Source organism: Chrysochloris asiatica, unplaced genomic scaffold, assembly GCF_000296735.1.
Source record: "Chrysochloris asiatica unplaced genomic scaffold, ChrAsi1.0 scaffold00140, whole genome shotgun sequence".
Classification (NCBI taxonomy): domain Eukaryota; kingdom Metazoa; phylum Chordata; class Mammalia; order Afrosoricida; family Chrysochloridae; genus Chrysochloris; species Chrysochloris asiatica.
Window position 1 is genome coordinate 6,347,751 of NW_006408658.1, and position 22,468 is coordinate 6,370,218.

Consider the following 22,468-nt stretch of genomic DNA (forward strand, 5'->3'; position numbering starts at 1 on the left):
GAATCCAGCTTGAACCTCTGGAAGTTCTATGTCAATGTATGATTGTAGCCATTTCTGTATTACCTTTAGCAAAACTTTACTTGCTTGAGATATCAAAGAGATTGTCTGATGATTTCCGCATTCCATTGGGTCACCTCTCTTTGGAATGGGCACAAATATGGATCTCTTCCAATCAGTCGGCCAGATATTTTCTTCCAAATTTCTTGGCAGAGATGAGTGAGTGTCTCCTGTGCTGCCTCACTTTCTTGAAAGATTTCAATTTTTGTGCCATCAATTCCTGGTGCCTTGTTCTTTGCCAGAAGAACTGGGTAATACAGAGATCAGAATGTATAGAATTTTTTAGGCCAATAGCAGGACTTGGATTGGGAAACAATTATAAGATTTTGCAAAAGGAGCCATGAATATGTGTGAATGATCATTTTTAAGGCTGCTGTATTGAGACATTGTAAGGTGAGAAGGTTGATGACAGATTGGGAAGCTATTACTGTGTCCACAAGAGATGATGGTGGCTTCAATTGAAGTGGCTAATAGAGGTGATGAAGCATCTTTGTCAAGTCTGCTTCTTGTTTCTTGGCCTGCTGTTGTTATCTTGCTCTAACCAGTTTCTGGTACATAATTCATCCTTACAAGGGGCAGGAGAGTTCTTAACTAGTATTCTTGTATGAGATGGGTTTGGGCAGGGGATGGTGAGGGGTGATATAAAATTCTGGACCCAGTTTTATACAGAATTGATGAGGTTTATCAATGGACTGATTAGATGTTGCATGTGAAAAAGCAGAGACTGGGGTGATGATTGCTTTACTTTAAAGAAAGCTGATACTTACGTATGAAACATAACCTAAGGTCTATACCTCTCCTCAGCCACTAGTTTGACTCTGTAGAAACAACTAACAGTTATAATTTTGGGACACACACATATAAATAAATTCATATTTTTCTAAGTCATATGTAACATTCTTTTCCAGTTTTGCTATTCTCCTGTTTTTACATTAATGAGTATTATGTTTGTAACACTATGCATATAAGGAAGGAAATCTCTTGTCAAGAAAGATGGAGTCTTAACAGGGCGAAAAAAATATGTGAGGGAGCTTCAAAAAGTTTCTGAAAGAGAGCAAAGATCCCTGGAACCATCAAGGGAGAAAAGCAAAGTGTGAGACAGTGAAACTAGGGACGGTGGCAGAGATGATGACGTGGACAGAAGGAGTGGCTGGGGACTCTAGACTCAGGGAGGGAGAGGGGCTGTATGCTGGCGGCCATGGGGCAGGACTGTGGGGTAAACCCTTTGCTTGATGCATGCAGGGGATTGTGATCATTGCAATGAAACAAAATAAAATAGGGTGAATGTAAAGATAATGTTCACCCATGCAAACTAACATAATTCACAATAAAAACTTTTTTTAAAGTTCATGAAAAAATGGAAATAAAAGATAATGGATTTTTCTACGAACTTTTTGAAGCCCCTTTAAACATAGAGTGAGTGTAGTGTAGTATCTTATAAAATGGAAGAAAGCTGTGGGCTGTCAATGGAAGATCACTTAGCCAGCCAGGGTTCTTTGGGTCCAGAACTGTTGTTATAGGAATTGAAGTATTAAAATCAAATCTGGAGGTTTGGTGAGGAAGGATGGGAAATGAATGTTCATCATGTTTGAGTAGCAAATATAGAGTAATTATGTGATATAGATAACATAGGACTCTTATGGTGACTAGGTAACGTAAGATTTGGGATTAAAAGATAATGGATTTTCCTTTTCTTTTTAATTTTCCTTTTTCTTTTTCCTGAAAGGTACAACTGGATTTGGGACAAATCCAGGTGGTCTCTTTGGCCAACAGAATCAGCCAACCACCAGCCTCTTCAGCAAACCATTTGGTCAGGCCACGACCACCCAGAACAGTGGCTTTTCTTTTGGTAATACCAGCACTGTAGGACAGCCAAGCACCAATACCATGGTAAGAAAATAGAACCTTAGTTAACTCCAAGTTTTATTTGTTGTGCTATTATAAGGCTTCTTTCTAATCTTGTGAAATTAGCTAATTTGCATGTGAAAGCTGGACAGTGAATAAGGAAGACCATAGAAGAATTGATGCTTTTGAGTTGTGTTGGAGGAGAATATTGAAAGTGCCATGGTCTGCCAAAAGAACCAACAGATCTGTTTTGGAAAAATTGTATCCACAGTGCTCCTTGGAGGCCAGGATGGCTAAACTTCATCTCTCATACTTTGGACATATTGTCAGGAGGGACCAGTTGCTGGAGAAGGATATCATGTTTGGTAAGGTGGAGGGTCAGAGAAAAAGAGGAAGACCCCTTGTGAGATGGATTGGCAAAGTGGCAGTATCATTGGGCTCAAGCGTGACAACAATTGTGAAGTTGGCCCAGGATCAGGCATTGTTTCCTTCTGTTGTGTATAGGGTCGCTATGAGTTGGTATCAACTCAGTGGCACCTAACAACAACAACAATATAATGTAGTGAAGAGAGCAGATTCTTCCAATAATTAAGAACTGGATTATAGTCCACCTTCTGTGTTTTGTTTTTAATTAAAATTTTTTTATTGTAAATTGAGTGAAGGTTTACTGAGCAGGTTATCAGTTTTACAGTCAACAAATCATAGACGTCATTGCAGTGATTACAATCCCTTCCATGTACTGTCAGTTAACATTTGTCTCTTATTAATCTTAATTCTTACATTCCTTCCTGTGCCTTCTGCTGCCTTCATCTGTATTCTGCCAGCTTCTCTATTTATAATGCTATTGAGCAAGTCACATATCCTTCCTAAGCATGTTTTTTGATCACTAAGCATGTTAATTATAATTGGCTATCCTGAAACTATACCTTGAGTCATTGACTCAGTCATTTTATGAGGCATAGGAAAAGTATTTATCAATTAGGCTATAATGCAGAATGTTTATTCAGCTTGTGGGCCTAAAATTCGAAGCCATACTGGATATCTACTACTTTGTGTAGAAAGTGAAGAATAGTCTTTATAGTAGTTATCAGTTTGTTTCCAGAGGCCATTTTGGTGGTGGTGTTATGGTGTCCTGTCTCAGAACTGACTTCACGGCTCTTAACAACAACTCAGAGTGAGTCTGTGAGGTTTCTGAGACTATTAAGTGTTTTCAGAAACAGAAAACCTGCTAGTGGATTTGAACCACTGACCTTGCATTTAGCAGCTCATAGGTAAACCACTATGCTACAAGGGCTTCTTAGATGCTCTTTTCTTGTTGCTAAGTGCTGTCAAGTCAGTTCTGACTCATAGTGACCCTATATAGGATTTTCAATGTGCATCTGGTGTGTTTTAATCATCTATCTTTTGGTTAGCATTCCAGTGCTTATCCTACAGCACCAGACCAGAACTCCAAAGACCCTTTTAGGGCAGCATAAAATTAAAGGTTGAACTGAGGTATGATTTATTTATTTGGAGTTTTAAAATTTACCTGTTTAGAGATACTTTGCCCTTCTATAAAACAAATACAATGATACCTCAACAATTCTCAACAAAATATTAACAAACCAATGCGGCAAGATTTAATAAAAAATTATAAACCCTATCCAAATGGGATTTATGCAAGGAGTAAAGAACTTGTTAAATAGATGAAAATTAATCATTGTAAAACACTGTAGTGTGGCACTGCGGGTTAATGCGCTAGACTGTAAAGTTGGTTTGAACAGCAAGGTTGGTGGTTCAAGCTCACCAGCCGCTTCTTGGAAACCCTATAAAGGGTCGCTATGGATGGGTCAGAGCCACCGCACATGATCATCTCAATAGATACATAAAAAGCAGTTGACAAAATTTGATACCAAAAACACTCAACACACTAAGAAATGAAGTGAACTCCAAATGGTCAAAATAATCTGTAAAAGATCAAAGTTGAAGGCCTCACTTTACGATATTAAAATGTACTATAAAACAATTTACAATATTAAAATGTACAAACTGTATGACAGTACTGCATAAGGATAAGTACCTTATGGTATTGGCATAAGGATAAGCATAGATATTGTTAGTTGTTAGGTGCCATCAAGTCAGCTGTGACTCATAACAAACCTATGCACAACAAAATAAAATTCTTTTGCCATCCTCACAGTTGTTCCACATTTGAGCCCATTGTTACAACCAAAATGGTATACAGCTTTAGATCCATAAATATGTTAAAAAGATAGGACATTAGTAAAGATGAGGAGAAATTGGAACCTTCATCCTACATTGCTGGTGGTAATGTGAAGTGGTAGCAGTTGCTGTGGAAAACCATTTGGCATTTTCTCAAAACGTTAAGCATAGAATTTCAATCTGAGCCAACATTTCCCCTCCTGGGTATGTAACCATAAAAATGAAAACAAAAAGCTGTACATGAATGTTCATAATAGCAATATTCATAATAGCCAAAAAGTAGACAAACCAAATGTCCATCAACCAGCTAGTCCATTAGTCCACTGAACTGATTTTTTCCAAGCATCTTCAGTTTTTATCATTCTTCTCCATATGGGGAGAGACCAATAGATGTACCTTAGTTTAAGAGCTTTAGATCATGAGCTTTCATGACACCAGTCACTACTCACCAAATTAGGATGTAGAACATTGTCTTTGTGGACTAAGTTAATTCCAATTGTCCATGGTGTTTTCCAAGACAGTGGTCCTGAACCCCCAGGCCCAACTAAATTATTGTTATTATAGATGAATGTTGTTGTTGTTAAGTACCGTGGAGTCGGTTCTGACTCATAGTGACCCTACACAGGGTTTCTGAGGCTGTAAATCTTTACGGGAGCAGACCGCCTTATCTTTCTCCCGCAGAACCGCTGGTAGTTTTGAACTGCCGACTTTGAGGTTAGCAGCCCAATTCATAACCACTACGCTACCAGAGCTCCTTGGGATACATAAATTATACTTCCATAAAACTATTTTTTAAATGGTACAGTGAATTTTCAGTTTAACAATATTTCTGTTTCATTAACTGATGCTCAAATAAAACATTATCTTAAGCATTGAATGATGCAGACTTCCCTCATCTGAAGAGTGTAGTTTTTTCATTTCATCTGAAGAGTTTTTACCTTTATGCTCTTATCTCTGTTTAGCTTGAATGGATTATTTTCAGTTACTTGGTTTAAAATCCACTTAAACAACAGATCTGTTGGCCTAACTTTTTAAAAATGAGTAAGCCTGTCATACCTTAATGTTTTCATTATTTCCTAGCATGAGTATTATTGTAAAATCTCATTCGCTGCTTAGGTTGTAGGAGTTTGTCATTTTGGAAACAATAAATGTGAACTTGTGGTCCTACTACTCATGAACTGTGACATCTTGTGCAAGATTTTAACCACTCCAAGCTCTCTTATCTGTAAATAGACATATTTGGTTTTAACCACTGTAATCTCTATATCTGCAAATCATCCAAGAAACTGGATTATATGAAGAAGAATGTGGCATCAGGATAAGAGAAAGACTCAGTAACAACCTGCAATATGCAGATGATAACAACCTTGCTTTCGGAAAGTGAAGAGGACTTAAAATACTGATGAAGATCAAAGACCACAGCCTTCAGTATGGGTTTCACCTCAGTGTAAAGAAAACAAAAATCCTTACTGCTCGACCAATAAATAACACAAGTAGATGGAGAAAAGATTGAAGTTGTCAAAGACTTCATTTTCCAAGATCAACCATCAATACTCATGGAGGCAGCACTCAAGAAATCAAATGATGTATTGCATTAGGCAAATTTGCTACAAAAGACGTCTTTAAAGTATTGAAGAGTAAAGATGTCAGTTTGAGGACTAAGGTGTATCTGACCAAGCCATGGTATTTTCTTCTCAGTAGCCTCTTATGAATGTGAAAGTTGGACAGTGTTTAAGGAAGACTGTAGAAGAATTGATGCATTTGAGTTACTGCGTTGTAAAATTTTTTAAAAAGTACCATGAATTGTCAGAAAAGCAAACAGATCTGTGTTGGAAGAAGTACAGCCAGAGTGCTCCTTTGAAGCCAGTATGGCCAGACTTTCTCTCTCACACTTTGGACCTATTATTGGGTCCTTGGAGAAGGACATCATGCTTGGTAAAGTGGAGGGTCAACAAAAAAGAGGAAGACCCCCCAACAAAATTAATTGGCAACAATGAGCTTTAGCATAGCAGCAATTGTGAGCTTGACGTGTAGGACTGGACAGTGTTTTGTTCTAGTGTGTATAAGGGCACTGTGATTTGGTACCTACTTGACAGCACCTAACAACAACAATTAACCACTCTAAGCTGTGTTTTCATTTGTTAAGTGGTGATTATCCTTAATTTTTCAGGATTATTGTGAGGAAAAAGAGATAACTCTATATAAAGTAGCATAATATCTGTCATATAGTAAAGTTTTTTAAAAAACAGTATTTAGTATTCTCCATGATTTAGAATCAACTTGTTGACATCTGATTTGCATTTTGTTTTTTAGAACTGTAAGAAAACTGCTATAGATATCTGGTAATCTAGTTTAATCTTTTTCAGGGTTTATTTGGAGTAACCCAAGCCTCACAGCCTGGAGGTCTTTTTGGGACATCTACAAACACCAGCACTGGAACAGCATTTGGAACAGGAACAGGTCTCTTTGGGCAGACTAATTCTGGATTTGGTGCTGTTGGTTCGGTAGGTTTTTGTAGTTGATTGTAATTTGAAGATGGTATGTGTTTACACATAAGATTATCTGTTAAAAGGTCTCAAAGTACAGATTTCACTGTCTTTCAAATATTTTTATTATATATGTTGTGTGATTTGATATTGAGATCTACTAAAAGTTATTTGATGCAAAATAAAACAACTAGGTAATTACAATAGATTTTCAGTTAGTAAATTCTTTTTAAAATTTCTTACCCTCAGTGCTTGTGTGCAGTTTACTTCTGATAGCAAAGTTACCATTCTAGTGTGTTGAATTTAAATTACAAAGTATAAATTGAAAAGCATTCATGTATTTTTTAAAACTCTATTATGATACATGGGAATTACTGTATGTTTGGTATTGATCATATTGCTGAAATTGATGGGGTTCTCATATTGCTTTAGGCTGAAAGAATGAAATTTAAGTAAAATTGCTATTTAGGAATGCATAAGAACTAGAAACAATAGTAAATCTATGTTACTTTAAGGAAAATAACTGGTTGTTTGAGAATCCCAACGAAGTGGTCAATCTGCCCAATGTACCCATCATAAGAAACTTTGAACTTGCTGTTGTAATAGTTGGGGGTAAGAAAGAAACTCCCTAAAGCGTATGATCCTGCTTTCATAGAGATGTAAATCTGATTATTTCTGAATTTAGTTTGGTGAGGAATTTGGAAACTTATATAATGTTTCAGAAAATTCTTATGTTTTGTAGTATAACAGGTTTATTAAGATATTAGGGAGTTCTGACGTGGCACTGCAGGATAATGCACTGGACTGCAGGGTCGGTTTTTACTGTAAGGTTGGTGGTTCAGACCCACCAATCGCTCCTTGGAAACCCTATACAGGTTCACTATCAGTCGGAACTGATCTAATGGCACTTAACGATAACATTAAGATATAACCCACATGATAATACAATTAATCCATTTAAGATGTACTATCTACTGATTTGTAGTATATTTACAGAGTTGTGCAAATGTATCAATGAATTTTTGGAACATTTCATCATCTTAAGAAGGAACTCCTCGTCCTTCCCAATCCTCCCAAGCCTTGTCAATCACTAATCTACTTTCTGTCTCTGTAGATTTGTCTGTTCTGGGCATTTCATATAAATGGGATGGTACAACATGGTGTTTTATAATGGGTTTCTTTTCCTTAGCATAATATTTTCCAGATTCATCTGGGTTGTAGTATATTTAAATTTTTCCATTGGAACTCTTCTACTGGCAAATTAAACTCTTGATACATTTCTGTCATGAGGTAAAAAATGTTTGGTTGCCTAGTTAATTTTTCTTTGACCTTACTGAAAATCCTGTTTGCTGAGAGGTATTCAGGTAAGGGCTTATTTTATTTTATTTTATTTTAAACTTTTTATTGTGAATTGGGGAAGATTTGCAGAGCATTTCACCTTTCCATTCAATAGTTCATACACATTTTGATTCATCTAATTTTGATTCCAGCCTCTTCAGTGTAACATGACTTACCCCACTCCTCCCTGTGTTTCCTGTTTCCATTTCTCCTTTCCTAATCCTTCTGAAGCTTTGCTCTTGTATAAATGCTGCCCTTTGATCGCAAATGGTTGGTTATTCTAAGGTGTGATACCTCCCTAGTGTTGCTGATCACCTTGTGTTGTTGTTGTTAAGTGCCTTTTATTTGGTTCTGACTCATATTGATCTTTTAGGATTTCCAAAGAACTGCTGGGTAATTTGAACCACCAACCTTACAATTAGCTGTCCAGTAATTACCCTACAGCATTACTCCAGGACCCCAATAAAATAACTTCTTGTTGCTAAGTGTACTCGAGTCAGTTCTGACTCATAGTGATCCTGTGTAGGTTATCTGAGGAGCTGCTGGTGGGTTTGAACCACCAACCTTGTGTATCCTATAGCACCACATCAGGACTCCATTCCCCTTTTAGACTTGTCTGTTGTTTGGCTGAAAGTTGAACCATGCCGGTGAGTTCATTTCTAGACCTAAAGGTTGACTATAAAGGTCCATAGTCTTGTGGGTTCCACCAATCTGTCTGACTGGTAAACCTGGTCTTTTTCATGGTTTTGTGTTTTGTTTCACCTTTTTTAGGTTTGTTCCACCTTTTCCATCCACTCTAATGGACCTTCTAATGTAAATCCTGTCAGAGCAGTTGGTAATGTGGTAGCTAAGTGCAGTCCCACCATTTAATTCTTCTGGCCTCAGTGTCATCAAGATTAATATTCATATGGCTCCCTCTAGTACATTGGAGTGTTTGTTTCCATGCGTCTTTAATTTTCTTCACTCTTCTTTCCTCCAAACAGTGAGAAGCAGGCTAGGACATTCTGTGTTTACAAAATTAATCCTGTTCAGGTTTTCATTCGCTTTTTTTTTCTAATAGTTTTTATTCTTTTTCTTGTTTTTTTGTAAATACTATGACATCTTCTCCCCAGCCCAGTTCCCCACCTAATTCATCATATTGGAGGTAACCGCTATATACTGTTGCATATATCTTTATATATATATTTTTTAATTTCTGTCCTTTGTTCGTTTTAGACCCTGTTTGGCGGTAACAAGCTTGCTACATTTGGAACCAGCACAACCAGTGCTCCTTCATTTGGTACAACCAGTGGCGGGCTCTTTGGTAACAAACCAACCCTGACTTTAGGAACCAATACAAACACTTCCAATTTTGGTACATATAAAAAGCAGGTTTGACTCTCTTAAAGTTACACTGACTATACCACACATCATTCTCCTGATTCATAAGATTGGGAATATTTAAAAATTCTCAGGTAAGCCATGGCTTGTTATGAGGTACCAGAGAAAAAGTTTAAAATCTTGGCTATGGGTTGAGAAAATTAGAAGAGATAAAAATTGCCTTTCCTCATACAAATTTTCTTATATTTCTACTTTGGACAAGTGCACCCGCAGAGTACCTCTCAGAAGGTCATTTTCTAATGGAGGTAGAGTATTTTCAATATAAGAAACATCATTTTCTTTGCATTATGACTAGTAACAGATCATAAATGATACACATTGAGTTAAGATAACACTTTCTGTTAGGCCAGTTTTTAAACATGGAAATAATGTGCAGAAGATGGCTTGATAATTTGTACTAAAAATTGAGACCTTTCTGATTTTAGAAATTATACAATTGTTTTCTGGCAGTTTCAAAATTTTTATTTCTCTGACTATGTAGTAGTACATGTTCATTGTAAAAATTTTGAAATATTCGAGATAAGATTAAACAACAATTAAAAAAAAAAAAAAGACAAAAACCCCAAACTACTCTTCAGAGATAATGGTGGAGTATTTAAACCAAATAATAGAAACATCATTTTAAATGTCTTTTGTCACTAGTTAAGTTTTCAAATGAATTTAACACTACTTGTGTTAAATCAAATGTGGAAAGTTCATTTTGTTTACAAGGAAAATTGTGGTACAAATATTTGTTAAGAATCTCATGTGCCAGATGCTTCATAAGGCCCTGATTGATTCTTGGTATAATTTAGCAGTTACATAGTTCTTCAATCAGTTTTTAAAGGATCTTGTAATGTACTGAAGAAAGAGAACATATTAAGCGCACCACCCATGTTTCACAGAAATACATGAAGGTGGGAGATAGGTCCTTATCAGTTACCATTTCCTAAATGTATGTATTCAGTTTGGTTTTTACAATTGCTTTTAGTCCTGTTGCTTGCTCACTCCTAGTAATGATTTTAATTACACCTAAAGTTCTTTGTGGTTGTATCCTACATGAAAAAATAGCTTTGGGTCAGTATATTTAGTTAGCATTAGTATAGGTAAGATTTCTAGTTGATGTGTTTGTGTTTCTTGTCTACAAAGTTAGGGTGGGACAGATATGTAAAAGTTAAATGAATATATCTCAAGACTACAGGAATCTTTTCTAGATCTTTTTTTCTTAATCCTACTTCCCCCCATGAAATTTTAATACCTCACATATACTGTGTTGAACAATCAAAAACCATTATAATATCTACAATTTTTTACTCCCTCAAGAATCAGGTTTCACCCTTGTGATAATACATGGATTTAATAAATGCTTTTTTGTTGCACATTTCATTTTCAGGATTAAATGTTATTTTTAATCTGGCAAGGTGCTCGTATAGGCTATACTTGATAAAATAGACTGTAGACTGTACTTTAAAAGTATATTTTATATTGTTCTATGATTGTAGATTTTTGATTTGCTTAGGTTTTTTTTGTTGCTCTATGTTCAAATATACCAACCACGCCACGGGGGAAAAAATGAGGCTTTCTGCTCACGTAATGATTTACAGTCTCAGAAACCCTATCTAGAGTCGCTAAGAGTTGGAATCTACTCCACTGCACATAACCACCATCATGTATATATTACTTTACACCCATGTTCGGTGATTGGAAATTGAAAAGCCTCTACTGTATTTGACATGCTTCACTAGCTTGTGTGTGTAATTTCAATTGTCTTTAATTTTAATTTATGAAATTATTTTGAAATAATAGCTGGTAAACTTTTGTAAGTGATAATCAGAGGGAATGTGTGGTATAAACAGTGTAAGTTGGGACTTAATTTCCCTCTTGTGGGTTTGAGGTAGTTCACAAGTATCTCATTTTCTGCTGTTTATGGGACTAGAAGATCCTTTCTGGTTAAATTTTAAGTATAAAAGAAATAGAATGTTTCCTAGTTCACTTTTTCTTCTCTTTTTTTAAAAGTAAGTTGATTGTACTCAAGTAGGCAGCACTCAATTTTTGTGGCATAGCTATGAGCATAATTCAAGAAAAGATTTAATGTATAAAACAGATTTTTTTAAAACATGTCAGATACGCTTAAATTTTTAAAATATTGTTAACAATTACTTGAAGGTTTACAGGGCAGATCATCAATTCAGCAAAATGCAGTGATTACAGTGCCTTCCATGCACCCATCAGCTAACAGTATTTGCTTCTATTACTTTTTTTTTTTAATGTACACATTACCACATTGAAAATATACATTTGTTGAAATGTCCAAAGGGCACATTTTGCAAGCCAGCCTCCTGCTCTCAGGCAAACTGCCTTTATCAGTCCATAGGCCAACAGTCCTCTGCTGCTATCTCTGTATACCGTTGCCTCTGCCACCATCTCTGTTGTGGCCACTTCTCTGGTTAGGATCCCTCACTCCTCTCATGCTCTTCCCTCTTGATAATCGTAGGGGCCTCTGTTCCTGAAATGACATTTAAAGTTGTGATAATCACAATTAGTCCTGATAATAATTACAATTGAATTATAAAATCCTATCACCAGACCCATCTGGACAAGAGGAAAATTATTCAGTGGGGATAGAAATACATTTCTTTTGAAATTGTTAATATTCTTTTACTTCACTTTTTTCTTGACAGTCATCCACATATTAGACATAATACAGTATGGTGATGATGTTGTATATTCTAAGGTGTTCTCTTTGCTGTCTTTTGGACTGTTTCCCTCCATGATGCTTATAAAAATGATGTCAAGTTTTGCCAAATAGATTTTCTGGCCTTTTTCTCCTTTTATCTTGAGATGATAGCTATACGTTCACTAGTTACTTTATTGATATCTATCTCTAGAAGGAGTACAGTTAATGGGTATTTCTGAACAAAAGAGAATAATAGCAAAATGCAATCTAATTTTCTTTTTGGGGAGACCGGTGGTCTTTAAAGGAGAGTCAGGATTTTCTATAAATCAGGCATCATGCTCAACTTTTCATTGACTCTGATCATGGAAGAAACAGTTCAATTTGAAATGTTATTTATAGAATATCTTCTCTTTTTAATGCCAGCTAATTCTTTGAGTGTACCATTAAAGCTCTTAATATCTACCTAGTCAAAATAATAGCTGCTAAAGAGACTTTTGCAGGTTGTTTTCTCTTAGCATAAACCTAATTAGGTTCTGTAAATGTCTTTATTTGTTGAATGTCTTAGTTTTTAACTTGAGCAAATGAACTTTTTTGTTTTTGTTACTCTTTAAAATAATAAGACATGAAACATGGATTGGAGTCTTTGGGCCGTATAAAAGAAATGTTCTGCAAACTCAAGCACAATCACTTTGCTTTAATATTGGATATTATCCTATATTGAAATGATACTTTCTAGCCTATATCAAAATGCTATTTCAAAACCAAAAAGAATTAAGCAAATAATAAAGATTTCTGGGGTCAGTTTGCAGGAGTCAAAAGTAAAAAATGAAAAATGAAAAAAGGTGAATTACCATTTAGGAATCCTAAATATTAACAAATGAAAGGATACAAGGCTTAGGGTCAGACTGCTTTGTTTTAAACTCCCTTGTAGAGGAAATTGGGAGTTATGTTGAAAGTACAGTCCATTCATTCATCTGTCCTTGTAGGTTTTGGCACAAATTCCAGTGGAAATAGCATATTTGGAAATAAGCCAGCAGCTGGGACTCTGGGAACTGGACTTGGAGCAGGATTTGGAACAGGTAAAGAGTTACTATAAAAATTAGGAAGTTATACATATTGGCTTTCTAATTGCTAGAACCAGAGGCTCTATTTGGTTGCATGCCTGCAAATAAGAGGGCCAGATTGCCATTTTTATAGATGGATTCGAAAAAGATTCCCAGCTTTTATACTTTACCAGGACTAAAAACATTGGCACATTTATTTTAATGGCTACATGTTCCCTTTTCTACAAAGTTTTTGTGTTCTCACAGTGCTGATCTATATGGAATTTTCAGTATTTATAGTGAGACTTGTATGTCAGTGTGATAACATTGTTCATGCAGTTTCCCTGGGTTGCCTTTATAACAGGGATTTGAGACTTTGAACTAAATACTTATCAAATAAGTTTTATTACTTTAATGGTAAGGCAGAGCAAATAAAAAAGCACTTACTGAAGTATTTAATACATATTCGAGTATTTTACAAAGTTTTTGCATGCCATTCAATTCTGAAATGTCAACCTGAAATATCACTCCTTTTTCTTCCTACTGTTTTGTGTTGTGTTTTTTTTTTATTACATTTTTATTGTGAATTGAGTGATGGGAGAACATCAGTTTTACACTCGTTCATTGCAATGTCTACAATCTCTGTGCATCATCATTTAATAGTATTTGCTTTTTTTAATTTTATGAACACATATACAGTCAGGAATATATAATCATTAAGTAAAACCAAAGGGCAAGCCTGCCTCCTGGCCACGAACACAGCCTTTCTCTTTCCATCAGTCTAGAGTCCTCAGGTGCTCTGTTTCTCCATGCCTTTCATCTCTGCCTCCGTCTCTGGTGTCACTGCTTCTTTGGATAGGGTCCCACATTTTGCTCATGTTCTTCTCCGTTGATGGTCCTAGGGTCCTCAGTTCCTGACTGTATGATTAGCAACTTCCCCTGTTTTTGTTACAGAACTTTTACCTTTACTGTTGTAACATTCGCAATTAGTCGTGATAAAAGTTACTATCGAGTCATAAGAATCTTATCCCCATCTCTTTTCATCTCTTCCTACTCTTGTCCAGGAGTGATTTTGGTAGTGCCTTTGAAAACATTGATCCTTCTGCTTTAGTTGAACAGTAGTTGTGGTCATAAAATGGATAAGTGCTTCAACATGAACAGTTCAGTGGTGGTGTGAAGAATACGGTTTTGCCTGCCTTTCAGTCTTTTTGGTCTGTTTGCTTGTTTTGTTTCTTTTTTCCCCTAGGAAAAGGTATTTATTTAATTCCTTTGTTAAAATAGGCACATAATTTTCAATTTTATGATACCTGGTTTATATGTATCAATTATCAGTACTCTGGTACTGTGGGTTAATGCATCAGACTGTAAAGCTGTTTGAATTGTAAGGTCAGCAGTTCAAGCTCACCAGATGTTCCTTGGAAACCCTAAAGTCATTGTGGGTCGGAATTAACTCTACGGCACTTAACAACAACACGAAAATGATCATTTGATAAGTAAAATCTTTGTGGAAAATGCCAACATTTATAAATAAAATCAGTTGATCATAAGCGTAAGAAAGAAAATAACAAAATGCCTTCCGTTTCTTATGACCATTTATTTCCATTGTTCCTGCTTCAGTTGTCCAGTTATCTTTGCTTCTAGGATCTGAGCATTCGTTTTTCATCTCCTTAATAGAATATCATTTTGCACTCTCGTTTTTCTCGTTTGCTTTTTTCCTTTTAAAAATAAAACTACATGCTTGTGAAAAATTTCCAGCTGTACAAAAGTATCGTGAAAAATCAAAGCCTTTCAGCTGTGGAATAACAGCTGTTGAAAGTTTGGCATATGTCTAGTCAGACCCTTTTCTATTTATTTTTCAATGCTGTATTTATACACACACATATGTTTGTTACATGCTATTATTGTTAGGTGCCATCGAGTCGATACCAACTCATGGAGACCTTATGCATAGCAGAGCAATACAATGCCCGATCCTGGGCCAACCTCACTACTGTTGCCACGCTTGAGTCTATCGATGCTGCCACTTGGCCAATCCATCTCGTTGGGGGCCTTCCTGTTTTTCTCTTACCAAACATGATATCCATCTCCAGAGACTGGTCCCTCCTGACAATATATCCAAAGTAAGAGAGACGAAGTTTGGCCATCTTGGCCTCCAAGGAGCAATCTGGCTACACTTCTTCCAAAACGGATCTATTGGTTCTTTCGACAGCCCATGACACTTTCAGTATTCTCCTCCAGCACCATAACTCAAAGCATCAATTCTTCTACGGTCTTTCTTATTCACTGTCCAGCTTTCGCATGCATATGAGGTTATTGAAAATACCATGGCTTGGGTCAGACACACCTTAGTCCTCAAGTGGACATCTTTGCTCTTCAACACTTTAAAAAGGTCTTGTGCAACAGATTTGCCTAATGCAGTACGTCCTTTGATTTCTTGACTGCTGCTTCTGTGAGTGTTGATAGTTGATCCAAGAAGAATGAAGTCCTTGACAACTTCAATCTTTTCTCTGTTGATAAGAATGTTGTTTATTGGTCCAGTGGTGAGGATTTTTGTTTTTTCAACATTGAGATGTAATCCATACCGAAGGCTGTACTCTTTGATCTTCATCAATAAATGTTTCAAGTCCTCTTCACTTTCAGCAAGCAAGGTTGTATCATCTGCATATCACAGGTTGTTAATGAGTCTTCCTCCAATCCTTATGTCACGTTTTTCTTCATATAACCCAGCTTGGATATACGTATGTGTATTTTATATATAGGATTTTTGTTGTATTTTTAAGTAAAATCCATACTCTTAACTGCATGAGTAGCTTATGGTTTAAACAAAAACTGAGATGCATTAGTTGGCTTTGATATTAATGTAGTGTGTTACAGCCAGAGTTAAAAAAAAATGAACTAGAATATTAAAATAATTGTATATAATAAAGTTAAGTATTGCTTTTTGAAGCTTACGTGTATGTTTTGGATCTCAGTGTATTTCATACATTGCTGTACAATTTTTTGAAACTCATTGTCTGTGTATTCTGTGAGTTGGGACTTGTTTTTTGCCCTTCATGTGATACGGGCATTTAAAATTTTTGTTTGGGTCAATACCTATTGTTCTGTTTTATAACTGTCGAGTGTTCTATTGTGTGTATATATATATATATATATGTGTGTGTGTGTGTGTATACATGCACATATAAATATTTAAATACCATTATTTACTTTACTTTTTTCCTATTGGTACATATGTGATATACTTAATAAGGTTAGTAATCCTTTAAGGAAGATCCTTGTTAGGTAATTTTTTTGTATTAGTATTATGATAGGGTTGATACTCCAAATGGAAATTATGTCAAGTTTGTACATGTATTTTCAATTTTGGTAGCTCTTGCTAATTTATCAAAAAAAGCATGCCAATTTGCATTCTTGTTCACATTGTATAAAACTGCACATTTTCTTATCTCCTTTTTATATTGTTGGACCTTTTCATATTAGCAAAAATGCTAAGCGGACATTGGCATCTTCAGTTTGCATTTTTCTGATTACAAGTGAAGGTGGATGTTGTTGTTGTTAGGTGCCATCGAGTTGGCACTGACTTATAGCGACCCTGTGCACAGCAGAACGAAACAATGTCCTATCCTGGGTCAGCCTCACTACTGTTGCCACACTTGAGTCCATCGATGCTGCCACCTGGCCAATCCATCTTGTTGGAGGTCTTCCTCTTTTTCTCTGACCCTCCGTCTTATCAAGCATGATATCCTTCTTCAGCAACTGTTCCCTCCTGACAGTATGTCCAAAGTATGAGAGACGAAGTTTGGCTATCTTGGCCTCTAAGGAGCTCTCTGGCAGCACTTCTTCCAAAACAGATCTATTGGTTCTTTTGGCAGCCCATGGCACTTTTAGTGTTCTCCTCCAACACCATAATTCAAAGGCATCAATTCTTCTATGATCTCCTTATTCATTGTCCAGCTTTCGCATCCATATGAGGTTATTGAAAATACCATGGCCTGGGTCAGGTGCACCTTAGTCCTTAAGCTGACATTTTTGCTCTTCAACACTTTAAAGAGGTCTTGTGCAGCAGATTTGCCAAATGAAGTATGTTGTTTTGATTTCCTGACTGCTGCTTCCATGAGTGTTGATGGTTGACCCAAGCAAAATGAAATCAATGGCAACTTGCAGTCTTTTCTCATTATATGGACGTTATTTTTTGGTCCGATGGTGAGGATTTTTGTTTTCTTTACATTGAGGTGCAACCCATACCAAAGGCTGTGGTCTTTGATCTTCATCAATAAGTATTTTAACTCCTTTTGGCTTTCAATAAGCAAGGTCATATCATCAGCATATCACAGGTTATTAATGAGCCTTCATTCAATCCTGATGCCACGTTTTTCTTCATATAACCCCACTTCTTTGATTATTTGCTCAGCATACAGATTGAATAAGTGTGGTGAAAGAATACAACCCTGTCGCACGTCTTTCTTTTTAAACCATTCAATGTTCCCTTGTTCTGTTAGAACAACTGCCTCTTGGTCCATGTACAGGTTCCTTGTGAGTACAATTAAGTGTTTCAGAATACTCATACTTCATGATGTTGTCCATGGCTTGTCATGATCCACAGTTTATTAATTGTAAATATAGCATGTTTATGTATCTCAATGAATTAATCTCTTTTATACAGTTGTATTTCATCTATGTTTTTAATCAAGGGTAGGGAGACATTTGACTCCCAATCACCATTATAATCATTCTCCTCCTCAAAATTTTGCTGTAAAGCTTTGTATTTGAGTAATGTAATTATTGTTTTTCATGGAACTTGCACTATTCTCCATGGTTTAAGACTTAACAGTGTCACTAAACCCTGTCCAAAGAAAGTTTTTTCAGGTGACAATATCATATATTTTAAGTGGAGTTCTGGTGTGGAGCTATAGCGTAAGCACTGCACTGCTAACCACAAGGTTGGAATTTCAAACTTACCAGCCACTCCTCAAAAAGCCTTTATAGGATTGTTATGAGCTGAAAGGACTCAATGGTACTTAATGATAACAACATATTTCAAATAGCTACATTTCTGCTTTCTTGTTATTGTAAGGTTGGACAGGCATGGAATGTCTTGTCCATTTAGTAGTCACCCTTCTTAATTCATATTGTATGGATTCTGTATATATAAACTTTACTTTTTTTGGTTGTGTTCGCAGAACAATTCCCATATAATATTTTTAAGCTGTAAGTATTATATCTTTAAAGTGATTTTCCTGGTGTTATGTTTCTTTGACAAGATGCAAATGATCTGTGAAAAGGAACTTCAGATCTCCCACATTGCACTAAAATTTCAATATTTTACCCTTTGAAAATAATTGCTGATAGCATAAACAAGGTCTGTAAGCAAGATTGACTAGATGTAAAACATTCCAGGATTCTGCAGTAGGTTTCCTTTGCAGAAACATTAGTTTTTATTTCATCACATCTTGTTTATGCTGAAACATGAGTGTTTATTTGCATTATCACAGGATAGTTAGCTTTTGTAAGACGTGTAGTCTAGGTAGAATAGTTTTCATGAGATGGTTAGCTTTGACAATCTTAATTTTTATACTTCAAAGATTTATTAGATTTGGTTTTGTATAGTTTAGTCTATATATGTCAGAAAGACGTAATTGTGGTTTGATTTTCAAATATTAAAATTTAAGGAGAATTGCTAATTTAATCATTTGACAACATATTATACTGTTGTTGTTGTTCTTAAGTGCCATTAAGTTGGTTCTGACACACTGGAAACCTGTATAGGGTTTCAAGGAGTGGCTGGTGAGTTTAAACTGCCAAGCTTAGGGTTCAAGCCGACATTACAGTCCAGTGCATTAACCCTTAGCTCCATACCACGACTCCGTGTAGAGTAGCAGTTTTAAGAACCCTGGTTGTATTGTTAAGTACGCTTAGGTTTGAACTCTAATGCAACCATTTATTATTTTTGTTTCAGTGGGCTTATTATACGAAACCCACAGTTTTCTTATCTGTAGAATGGGAATAATTGTTACTACTTCAGGAACTTGTTAAGATTAATTGGACTGTTGTTATTGTTAAGTGTCGTAAAGTTGGTACCAGCTCATAGTGATCCTGTTTAGGGTTTCCGTCACTGTAAATCTTTGTGGAAGTAGAAAGCCTTATCTTTCTCCTGCAGAGCAGCTGGTAGGTTCAAACTACTTCGTTATTTGCATTCCAGTGCTTGTCTGTCGTACAGAGCCACCACATTCCCAAATGAGATGATAATTGCAGTTGTTAGGTGCCATCAAGTCGTCACCAATTCTTAGAGTCCCTATACACAACAGAACAAAACACTCTCCACTCCCACACCAACACTGCAATCACTGCCAAACCTGAGCCCATTTCTGTCACCACTGTGCTAATCCACCTCGTTGGGGATCTTCCTCTTTTCCTCTGACCCTCCACTTTACTAACCATGATATCCTTTTCCAGGAACTGGTTCCTCCTGATAATATATCCAAAGTATGAGAGACGAAATCTGACCACCCTAGATTCCAAGGAACATTTTGGCTGTGCTTTTTCTAACACAGATTGGTTTGTTCTTTTGGTAGTCCATGGTACTTTTAATATTCTCCTCAAACACTGTAACTCAGATGCATCAATGTTTCTACTGACTTCCTTATTCACTGCCCAACTTTCACATGCACATGAGGTTATTGAAAATACTATTGCTTGGTTCAGAGGCACCTTAGTCCTCAAACTGACATCTTTGCTTTTGAACTCTTTAGAGAGGTCTTGTACTGCCTAACTTTTTGCCTAATGCAGTACATCGTTTGATTTCGTGGCTGCTGCTTCCATGAGTGTTGATAGTTGATCCAAGCAAAATGAAGTCTTTGACAATTTCAGTGTTTCCTCTATTTAAATGGATGTTTTTATTGCTCCAGTGGTGAGAATTTTTGGTTTGGTACATTGAGATGTAACCCAAAGGCTGTGATCTTCATCAGTAAGTATTTTTAAGTTCTCTTTGCTTTCAGCAAGCAAGGTTATATGATCTACATATTGTAGGTTGTTAATGAGTCATCCTCTAATTCTGAAACTGCGTTTTTCTTCATATAACCCAGCCTCTCAGATTATGTGCTCAGCATACAGACTGAATAGTAGGGTGAAAGAATATAACCCTGGTGCATACCATTCCTAATTTTAAACTTAATTTTAAATTCAGTGTTTCCATATTCCGTTCGTACAACTGCCTCTTGGTCTATGTACAGGTTTCTTATGAGCACAATTAAGTGTTCCAGAATACTAATTCTCCACAATGTTGTCCATAGCTTGTCACGATCCATATAATCGAAAGCCTTTGCGTATGCAGTAAAGCACAGGTAAACATCTTTCTGGTATTTCTGCTTTCAGCAAAGATCGATCAGATGTTAGAAGTGATATCCCTCCTTCTACAACCTTTTCTGAAACCATCTTGAACCCCTGGAAGTTATCTGTCAATGTATAATTGTAGCCATTTTTGTATTATCTTTAGCAAGATTCTACTTGCATGCAATCTTAATGATATTGTCTGATGATTTCTGCATTCTGTTATGTCACCTTTCTTTGTAATGGTACAGAAATGGATCTCTTCTAGTCAGTTGGACAGATACTTGTCTTCTAAATTTCTTAACATAGATGAGCGAGTACCTCCAGTGCTGCAGTTTGTTCAAAGATTACTTTTGTATTCCATCAATTCCTGTTGCCTTGTTCTTTGCCAATACCTTCCATACACCTTCTACTTCTTCCTTTAGTATTATTGGCTCTTGATCATGTGTTTCCTTTTAACGATGGTTGAATATCTTCCACTTCTTTTGGGTACAGTGACTCTGTGTCTTCTTTCCATCTTCTTTTGATGCTTTCTGAATCATTCTGTATTTTGCTTATAGAGTCCTTCATGTTGCAAGTGGAAGCTTGAACTTTTTCTTCATTTCCCTCAGCTTGAGAAATGCTGAGCATGTTCTTCTCTTTTGGTTTTCTAACTCCAGGTCTTTGCATATTTCATTGTAATATTTGACTTTGTCTTCTCTAGCTGCTCTTTGAAACTTTCTTCTCAGTTCTTCCATTTGTTTTAACATCTCTACACTGGAGAGCAAGTTTCAAGGTGTCTTCTGATATTCATTCTGGCCTTTTTCTTCTTTCTTGTCTTCTTAATGTCCTTTTGCTTTTCCTGTGTGATGTTCTTGATATCATCCCATAACTTCTGGTCTTTAGTCACACTGTTCTTCAGATAATCTCAAAATCAGGTAGATATATTTATGTCATAGTTTGGCTCTCATAGACTTGTTTTAGTTTTCTTCAACTTCAACCTGAACTTGCATATGAACACTTGATGATCTGTTCCACAATCAGCCCCTGACCTTGTTTTGGCTGCTGATATGGAGCTTTTCCACTCTTTTCACAGATGTAGTCAATTTGATTTCTGTGCATTTCATCTGGTGTGAGGTCCATGAGTAAAGTCGTCTTTGATGTTTAAGATATTTGCAATGAAGAAGTCATTGGTCTTGAAAAATTCTATCATGTGATCTCCAGCATTGTTTCTGTCACCAAGACCATATTTTCCAACGACTTATACTTCTATTGGTTTCCAGCCTTTGCATTCTATATACCAGTAATTATCAATACATCTTGAATGCAAGTTTGATCAGTTCCACACCGAAGCAGTTGGTAGAATTCTTCAGTTTCATCACTACTGGCTTTAGTGGTTGGTGTGTAAATTTGAATAACAGTGTTATTGATTGGTCTTCCTTGTAGGTGTATGGATATTATCCTTTAACAGATAGCATTGTACTTTAAGACAGATTGTGATATTTTCTTTTTGATGATGAATGCGATGCCATTTGTCTTCAGTTTGTCATTCTCAGGATCATAAACCTTGTAATTGTCAGATTCAAAATGGCCAATACCAGTCCATTTCAGCTTACTAATGCCTAGGATATCTATCTTTTTGCGTTCCATTTCATTTTTTACAGTTTCTAATTTTCTTAGATTCATACTTTGTACATTCCATGTTTACTGTGGCTGTTTATAGCTGTTTCTCTTCATTTTGAGTTGTGCCCCATTAGCAAATGAAGGTCCTGAAGGCTATACTCTATTCACACCATCATGGTCAACTCTACTTGGAGGAGACAGCTCTTCCCAAGCAGTATTTTCAGTGCCTTCCAACCTGAAGGGCTCATCTACCATACTATGTCTGACAGTATCTTTGGTGCTCTCCATCATGTTTCAGTAGTCAGTATTCTGATGCGGAGTGTTCTGTTACTATTCATAAAGTTTTCAGTGACTAAATATTTGGAAGTAGTCTGTCTCTCCTTCTTCCTAATCGGTCTGTGTCTGGAAGCTTAGCTGAAACCTATCCACTGTGGGTGACCCGATGTCCAATGGATCTTGGCTGAAAGCAGAGAATATCAGAAGGATGTTTACCTGTGCTTTATTGACTACGCAAAGGCTTTCGATTGTGTGGA

The 22,468-nt window shown here is 36.3% G+C and overlaps 1 protein-coding gene across 1 annotated transcript in view; it reads left to right on the forward strand.

Annotated features, from left to right (window-relative positions):
- NUP98 (nucleoporin 98kDa) overlaps window positions 1–22,468 on the forward strand; it is an 89,791-nt gene that overhangs the window by 37,871 nt on the left and 29,452 nt on the right. Inside the window, exons 8-11 of the mRNA XM_006870256.1 lie at window positions 1,784–1,947; window positions 6,471–6,608; window positions 9,144–9,282; window positions 12,951–13,043. Of these exons, the coding sequence (XP_006870318.1) occupies window positions 1,784–1,947; window positions 6,471–6,608; window positions 9,144–9,282; window positions 12,951–13,043 (534 nt within the window). The remainder of the gene's footprint in view (window positions 1–1,783; window positions 1,948–6,470; window positions 6,609–9,143; window positions 9,283–12,950; window positions 13,044–22,468) is intronic.